Here is an 8,510-nt window from a genome sequence, read left to right as displayed (position 1 = left end):
TCGGGAGGTAAGGATGGGAGTAGAAGCAGGGGAATGGGAACTGGGTAAAGAGGTTACAATACGCRTGAGGTCCGCTACAGGATGACCATGACCTATTGACTTAAGTGCAGGATTGTCTACATTTTGACTTAAAATACAGAAATCTGTCAGGCTACAGTGTCACTTGCGAAGATTTGAGGGTTGCCCTAAATAAATTGCAATGTCTCCTTAGAAATAGAGATTTAAAATTTATAGAACTTTGGAGAGATTCGAGTATCTTATTATCCTTATTATCTTGGGAAATCATCTTTGCCAAAAAAAAAAAAAAAAGAACAAATCCATCCCTTCACAAATAGTTTTAATTTTAGATATGATTGCAGAGCAACTTTTCCACTCCAGATTTTGTAGAAACCAAGGAATCCAACTGCTTATTGCAGAGACAATTCTGCAACWTTGGTTTCAATGAAAAAAAAAAAMCCCTCAATATACTAATCCTGCTGAAATCCAGCCTGAATTTCCCGCGGCCTGGCCGGCCYCAAGGCGCTGCGGCAGCAGGAGGGCTGGAAGAGCCCCTCAAGCGCCCGCCCCGCGCGGCGCCTCGCACAGCGTGCCGCCCCGACTACAGCTCCCGGCGTGCCGCGCGCCCGGAAGCGGGCGCGCCGCGGGCGCTTCCGGCGCGCCGCGGGCGGCCGTTGGGGCAGGTAACGGCCGCGCTGGTGGCGTGTGGGAACGGTTGTCTGTAGCGGAGGGGCCCTGGCAGGTCGTGCGGGGGCGGCCGCGCTGCGCAACGCTGCCACTGCTGTTTAGTTAATTAATTTATTTAGTATCCGTCCATCAGGCGTGCCCGACTGCTGCAGGGAAGTCCCAAACTCGGCGTCGCAACGAGCCAGAGGAAGCGAGCTTTTGTGCTGGGTGGGTTGGCTCGTTCAGTTTCACCCTTTACGTGCTAACTCCCCCGTATTTAGTCGTTTAGGCTGCGAAGGGCTCCTGGAGCACGCTGGCTTCTGCCCCTCCCGGTGGGTTAACGACTGATTTTGTGAGCATCTTAATTTTCGGGTTGCTTCTAGAACTCTTACTTTATGGACACTGGGGATTTTAGCATGATTTTGTGCTTCTATGAAACTTGGTGTACTAAAGGTTTTCTGAATGATATTCTGTGGCTATATTATAGGTTGCTTTTGAGATTACAAGAGTGGAACCAGCTTTGTCTAGATACTCTGTAAACTGCASCAAACATGCATATCAAATTTCTATTTTCTGGCCTAGATTTGCAGGGCCAATTGCAAATTCTGATCCACTGTTGGCATTTGATTAGACAAAAGTTATTTATGAGCATTTTATACTGGATGATAATATTTACATCATGAAAATGGCAGTTTTTGCCATAATTCCATGTAGATAGTAGCATTTCATGTAGTAAACAACATTAGGGAAAAAAAATCTGTAAGAAGACCTTGGAAATCTGCAAGTTCTTTGAGTCCTCAGAGAGCGTTTCTCACTAAATAAAATCCTATACCATGTTTGACTGTTCAGGAGACAGGTGCCAGTATCTAAAATCACAAGGGCTTCTCAACAGCCACCAAACAACGTGTAACATGCCACACAAGTTTTATGTGCCTGCTTAAGTCAATTCAGCTGTGAGTCTTTAGCATTCTGCACAGTCGTTACAAAACTTGTTTCTTTCAGAGGGAGTTGGCCTGGAAAAAGGGATCGCGCACCCGGCTCCGTCTCGTCCGGTTTCCTGTCTGCTCCGGGCATGGCGGCAGCGTCGCGCAGAGCCGCGTGCTGCGGCGCGCTGTGGCTGCGAGCGCTGGCGGCCCCAGCACGCAGTGAGTAGCGAGGCCTGTGTGTGAGAGCTGCAGTAAGCCTGGGCTCCTTCAGAGATTCTTCTCTCGACTAAACCCTAAGTAACAGAAGCACAAAAGCAGATTTTTATTTGAACAGTCTTCGAGGATTGAATCTGATGCTCAGTGTTCTCTCTTAATAATCGTGATATTTTGATTTGGTTGCTATTAAAGTTACCGATGTCATCAGATAACACTTCTCTAACTTATGTATTAACTTTTAAATAATACTCCTCCTCACAGTAGTAAAATACTGTCTTTCAAGATTTAAATTTGATTTTTCAGACACAGAAGCAATGCTGAGAAAAAGGCTATGGCAAAAAAAGCTCATTATTTTAAATAGAGAAGATGTGAAAATGAGGAATGTTCTCTCTTGGTTTTTTGTCCRTATTTTAGATGTAGGGAGAAATAGAAAGATGTAGGGAAGATAGTCAAGGTAGTAGAAAAGAGGAGAATAGGGGAAATACAATGAACCTGTTAAATTTAACAGCTTGTTAGGCGAGAAGAGGAAAATCTGAACTATTTGTGATAATACCATACTAGAGCTCAACTTTGTCCTTCATTTACTGAATGTGGTAGGCTGCTGGGATATAACAAATATACGCAAGAGTTTTCTGAGCATGATTATGAARTGTAATAGCTGTTGAGCCTCTACTCTTAGTACTGACAGGTATTTTTACAATCAAAAAGAGTGACTTCAAGAAGAGACACCTTGAGACATAATGYATCCTAAATTAGAGTAGGAAATACTGAAAATGCAAAAGACAAGATTTGTAAAATGAAGTATTGTACTCATGAGGCTAAGGACTGGTATGTGAATGGAGAAGTAAAGTTAGAGTAAGAAGCTTACATTTAGAGAAAGAAAAATTAYGTTCAATACGCATATAGTGTCATGATCATAGAAAAGATAGCTACATACAAACGAGTGTTTTATAGTTGCTAGCAGAGTTTTTCATACTTACATGTGTTATTTCAGTATGTGGAAATGAATGACTATGAAATGGAAAGTTACCAGTTTAAATAAATGTTCCCTATAGGCTCATATGCTAGTTTTTGTTGTCTGTATATTCTGTGTGAAGAATATATTCTGATGGTTAAACCTCTGTTTTGTCGATACTGTCTTTTTTATTTATTTTTTTTGTAGCAAAACTGTACAGAGCAAAGTTGATTCTAAAGTGTAACTAGCTATATACTGTATTCATGGCCAGGCTAGAAATCAGGATAGCAAAGTGAGGTTTTTTGTTTAGGCATTTTTTYTTTTAAATCTAAAACTGATTATCATAATCAATCTGTGAGTAGGACTTTGGTTCTTAGAATGAAAACATAACCTTCACATTCTTAAATCTGGCACAATTTGCTTGTTTTACGTTAGTGTTTTGTACTTGTTCTTGCAGACAGAGCTGTAAGTCATCCTTGCCATAAATCCACTTACTCGGCTCTCCCTGATGACTACAATTGGTGAGTACATAAATCTGCTCTAAWGGGTGGCCCTCCCTAGGGCAACTGCTGCAGAGCTCCTTGCTCTGCTGTGAGGTTCTCATATCATCCCTTCTGTCACTCTGGTTTATGTRTTATAGCCTTAACTAAAGTATTGTTTCTGATCTTAGTAATTATGAAACTAATATTTCAAAATTGAACGTGATGAAATGCAGGGTTCATGTTCTGAATGTGGTGATGACCATTGTAGCACCGTAGTTCTCTCTGAGGAAAGCAAAACTAATTTAAGTGTCATCGTTTTCACTGCGACTAGTTTGGAAAATGTCCAGGCACTTTCATGCTGTTATGTGGGAAACTTGCATAGAAACTAGAAAAGATTATATAAATACAATGAAGAACGTGGTATCTGTGTCATTGAAGCTCTCGGGAAGGCAGCTAGTGTGTTGCAGGTGGTAATAGGGAAGGAAGATAAGAAAAAAAAAAAAAGCTATACTCTCTCTCAAGGAAAATCTCAGTAGAGTTGGGTTTTTCATGCTCACCATCTGCAAAATGCACGATATGAACCTCCAGATGTTCATTATTCTTGTCTCCTACAGTTTTGTATAATTATTCAGAGCCTTGCAGACTTTTTTCTACAACATATTTCCAGGTATCTTTGATGCTTTCTTTTCAGCTTTTCTTCCTTTCCATCCAGAAAGAAGAATGCAAATAATGAAAATATCTGGAAAACAGCACAATGAAGTTCAGATAATTTATTTGTGCCCATCTCTCTTCCCCCCTCCCCGTCCCTCTTTTTTTTTTTAATAAGAGTTTGTTTTATTTAAGATTCTTGAAATCTTAAATGCAGGGTCAAATCCGATTTCCTTTGTGACTCGGGCTCCTCCATCACTCGGCATCTCTGCAGATTGTACGGTGTGTAGTAACAAATGTAAATTTTTATTTTTAYAGCAAAGTGGAGCTTGCACTGACATCAGATTTGAAGACAATCGTCTGTTACCACCCATCACTTGAGATTCCGTATGAGTGCACAAAAGTATGTCCAAATTTAGAGTGAAATTTCCTGCTCATGTGAATGTATTAGCAGCTCTTAATGTGGAGCCTTTGGAGATTTTATTTATTTGTTTATTTGGAAAGCTGAGATACTTTCATATTGCGTGACCAGAACACATGTGAAGTGAGTGACTGATGAACACAGCTGCTGTCAGGAGGAGGAGTTTATTTCTTATTGAAGTGAGGGAGACTTGGGTTAAGAAATGCACAGGTGCCACAATGTCCATTAACTCAGATAAAGTGAGGTACTAAAATACTTGTGTACTACAGGAAAAAAAAAACAAGCTAATAATTGTCTAAGAGCATGTTTTTCAAAGGGGTTTGGTGCTATGGGCAATGTTTGATGTGTGTTATAGTTTGCTCAGCCTACTGTGACCAGATGCAGTGGGCTGGAGAAAAGGATATAGAGAAGCGCTGCTGCTGCTCTCAGCTCTGGCAGTTTTCAGTTCCATTCAGCACCTGGATCATAAGCTCCACTAAAAGTTTCACATTTTAGAATGTACTGAAATTTTACCCCTCAGTAGCAGACTCTACACGTACTTGACACTGCAGTTTGAAGGAAGGAAGTCTTGGCACACTTTTGTAATCAGTGTCCCTTCCCAGTTCTTAGTACTGGTGAAATACCACAGTGTTATCTGTGCTGCAGAAATGTACAATATTAAAAATCTCAGTTGAAAACAAAGCAGTGGGGAACGTTCTTTCCCTGTAATTTACATATTGGTGTGTGTATGTGTATATTTTTATATATATATATTAAATAACAATCAATTGCATGTCTTAAAAATATTTGTAGCAGTGCCGATAGTAAAGTTGTAAGTTGAGAACAATCGTACTGTTGTCATCTAGTATTACAAATAGGAAGTGACATTCTTCTCCACAATACAAATCCTATAAAAGCCTTTTTTATCAATGTAAATGAGGCTGCCATGAATAAATTATGAGTAGGAATAATATTAGTAGAATCCAAGCTTACAGCTCGGGAGTGAATGGTGAGCATGAGAAAGGGGCGATGGCTGAAGTGCCGCTTTCGGGGCAGCTCTAGCCACTGGAGTAAGCAGCCGTTCCTRGGACAGTGCTGGTGGCGTGGGTGGGGTGCTGAAGATGGACTGCCTTCATATTTGCAAATGTTGTTCTGGAAAGGAGTACAGCTTCTAAGAGTAGAGGATAACATTCGTTACCAATGTGGTTTGACTTGTTAACTCTTTTTGAAGAAATGTGTATATTTGTTGTTCAGATGTGTATTCACTATTATTTTTGTAGCCCATACCACGGCCAGATCCAGTGAATAATAAAGAAGAAACTCATGATCAAGTGTTGAAATCCAGATTGAATGAAGAGGAGCTACAGAACAAGAAGGGTCCTACAATTGAAGAGCTCAGCAAAATGTTTTACACGACGAAGCATCGCTGGTATCCAGTGGGACAGTAAGTATTTTCAGTGTCTGTCCTTTCAGCGGTAAAAGACAATATAAGAACTGGATTGGACTGGATTCAACCCAGGATAATTCATTATATGATGAGATATTCTTAGCACATGAGCTACTACATAAAAATCTAAGTGTAGTKTTTTGTAAATGGAAGATTGTTTGTAGGAGTTTTAAGTTGCAAAGGCTGTCTAAGGGGGAAATGGTTTGAGAGGTTAAGATATATCATTAAGTAGCACATAACTTGTGCACATGATTATCCTCACATATGCACTGCGTATAATCACGTAATTTACTCAGTTAACTGCTGCATTGTTGTTTTTTAATGTTGCATAGGTGAAATCAGCATAAGAAAATTTCATGTAAAATACCCTTAATGGACAAAACCAATTACAGCTTGGGAAAAAAAAACTGTCTATTCCTTAGTTTTCAGAAAAAATGGGGTGGATTTCAGATGATTTGTATCTATGGAAAACTTTAATTATCCTATTACTAGCACAGATAAAAGGAATGAAGGGGTAGAATTCTTCATGGGCCAAGAGTAGTTGTCATTTCGATGACATATATATTTAAAGTTCAGGCTAACACAACTCCCTTAAACATAAAGCCTTTCTTCTGTCGCAATCCTTTTAACAAAGGAAGAGCTGACGAAAGCAGAAGTCACTTCATGCAAAGCATTAAGAATAAAGAGCAGCCTTAGTACCTAGGCAGCTGTGGAACGGGCAGGGTTTTTGTGCTCCCGTAGCAGCCAGAGCAGTAGAGGCGAGTGCCGCTGCGGAGCTCTTTGGACAACACAGGTAACAGCTCGTGGGCAGCGGGAGGCTGTGCTTGTGTATCTTGTCTTCTGCTTGTTTGTATAACCTCTGTATTACTTTCTGGAACAAAAAATCAGGAAAATCAAAGACTTTCCAATGTTTGTGCTCACTGCAGCCCTTTTTTTTTCTTTTAGGTATCACAGAAGACGCAAGAATCCTAATCCTCCTAAAGAAAGATAATTAAGATAACTTTGTGTTCATTGATACTTCGTTGTTGATCTGTATTGGAAATAAATCCAGARAGTGGAATATGTTTAATCGACTCTGCATGTGTATTTTAAGTAAAATATTCTTATATAAATAAACTCGATTCCAGTTTCTTTTTCTATTTCATCTACTTAAAAGTACAAAAACAACAAAACTCTACAAATGAAATAAGGATTCTCGGAGACTACTGTACATGCTGGTCTGAAATGGACTTAGCAGGGGATAGTGCTCTGATCAAGCTGAGTCACAGGCTTATCAGCACCGTCAGGATCAGCTTTTTGGGCATGGGTTGAATGCATGAAGYTGTCTGTCAGTCTGAAACCCACAACTGGACGCTGTGGTTGACTTTGGAAATCTATTAGCTGAAATGCATGTGAGCTTGAATTTCACTGAGGTTTAAAGAATTGAAGGTTATAAGCATGTACTGAAGACTGGACACCTTGATTAAGCTTCCTGTGCCAAGGTGTAATAACTTGCCTTTCAAAATCAAGCAGGAAGGATCCCCAATAGCTGGAAGGAGTACGTGCTTGCGGTTTCATTCAACTATTACTCAATAAGGATGCTATATAAGCTCACATAAAAATTGCATAGCTGTAGCTCGGGGGTARAAGTGCTGTTTGTCTTAGCTGGGTAATCGTTATTTTTTAGAATACCAACACTTAACTTGTGTTTAACATATTTAAGACAAAATGCGTTTTATTGAATTTCAACTTTCAAATATTTTTCTTCTTCCCTCCTGTAGATACTTTTCTCTGTTGCTATCAAATACTAATAAGACCATTTGTTACTATATTATTATTATTATTATTATTATTATTACTGAAGGTATTTGTCCTTGCCTATCAAAGTTGGTTTAAAATCTTGGATTTCTCCAAGGTTTCCAGACATTTTTGGACATTTTTAGACACCTGAGGGCTAAAAACTGTTGCTTGTCTACTGGACTGCTGTCTTGAAATTATTTACTCTTCTGACCCATTATTGGAAACAGATTAAAACACCCATTCGCAATCGGTACACTTCTTGTCATTTTGTTATTGCATAATTCATTAAATCAACATTTCTTTCTCCGCTTTACTTTGCTTCCCTCCCTCTCCCCCAAACTTCTTTTATGCCAACATTGCTGGATAAGCCAAAGCATAACCCCATTAGAATCCTAGTTTTCCTGATTATTCTCCATGGATTTARCAACAACATAAATACTGGAGCCGAAGAGTAGAATTCTTTTTTTTTTCCCCCCCTCACTTGAAAATTTCAATGTAGAAATCCATCCATTTGCCCATTTCTATCCAAAAGGCTGTTCCACTTAAAATTCAGCTTGAAGCTTCTTTTTTGTTGCCCTCAGTCCTTGTATTGATGGTGTAGTTTAAAAACTTATGTAAAACTCATTAAATCATAAGACTGCTTTGGTGTCTTTGTATCCACTTTTAGACACTGAGTTGTTTGCTTTTTATCCAGTGCTTCAGCCCTTCCTGGCTTCATCGCTGTGGATACTGCACAGTTGGGTATCCTTTATTCCCTCGCCTTCGTGAGTATTTGCTTTTATACCTCCTTAGCCCCTGGGTGCCCCTGCGCCCCCCAAAGCCTGAAGATTTGTCCTCGGACTTAAGTGCCGTTTGTGCTGCCCTAGTGAAAGGGAAGCTCTTTCACTCGCCCTGCTCTGACCTCTAGGAAAAAAAGGAAAAAAGGAAGTTCCGCTCTTGCCATTTCTGTGTGCAAATTCCATCATTCTGCAGCCTGCCGCTGCTGCCACCAGGA

General features: G+C 39.9%; 1 protein-coding gene across 1 annotated transcript; it reads left to right on the top strand.

Annotated features, from left to right (window-relative positions):
- MRPL42 (mitochondrial ribosomal protein L42) lies at positions 1-6,863 on the top strand. The gene is made up of 7 exons (XM_026035536.1): positions 1-7; positions 818-995; positions 1,666-1,808; positions 3,218-3,281; positions 4,209-4,293; positions 5,571-5,734; positions 6,683-6,863. The coding sequence occupies exons 3-7, from the start codon at positions 1,736-1,738 to the stop codon at positions 6,726-6,728; spliced, it is 432 nt and encodes a 143-aa protein (XP_025891321.1). The 5' UTR covers positions 1-7; positions 818-995; positions 1,666-1,735; the 3' UTR covers positions 6,729-6,863.
- Positions 6,864-8,510: the final 1,647 nt, after the last annotated feature.

This window comes from Nothoprocta perdicaria, unplaced genomic scaffold (assembly GCF_003342845.1).
Source record: "Nothoprocta perdicaria isolate Ctin4 unplaced genomic scaffold, notPer1 scaffold_160, whole genome shotgun sequence".
NCBI lineage: Eukaryota > Metazoa > Chordata > Aves > Tinamiformes > Tinamidae > Nothoprocta > Nothoprocta perdicaria.
Note: the sequence above shows the minus strand (reverse complement) of the source record. Positions and strands in the feature narration are given on the sequence as shown.

Coding starts and splice junctions, on each gene's coding strand:
- MRPL42 (XM_026035536.1), top strand. CDS start 1,736: ATGGCGGCAGCGTCGCGCAGAGCCGCGTGCTGCGGCGCGCTGTGGCTG. Junction 4,294..5,570: donor TTCCGTATGAGTGCACAAAA/GTATGTCCAAAT, acceptor TTATTTTTGTAG/CCCATACCACGGCCAGATCC. Junction 5,735..6,682: donor CGCTGGTATCCAGTGGGACA/GTAAGTATTTTC, acceptor TTTTTCTTTTAG/GTATCACAGAAGACGCAAGA.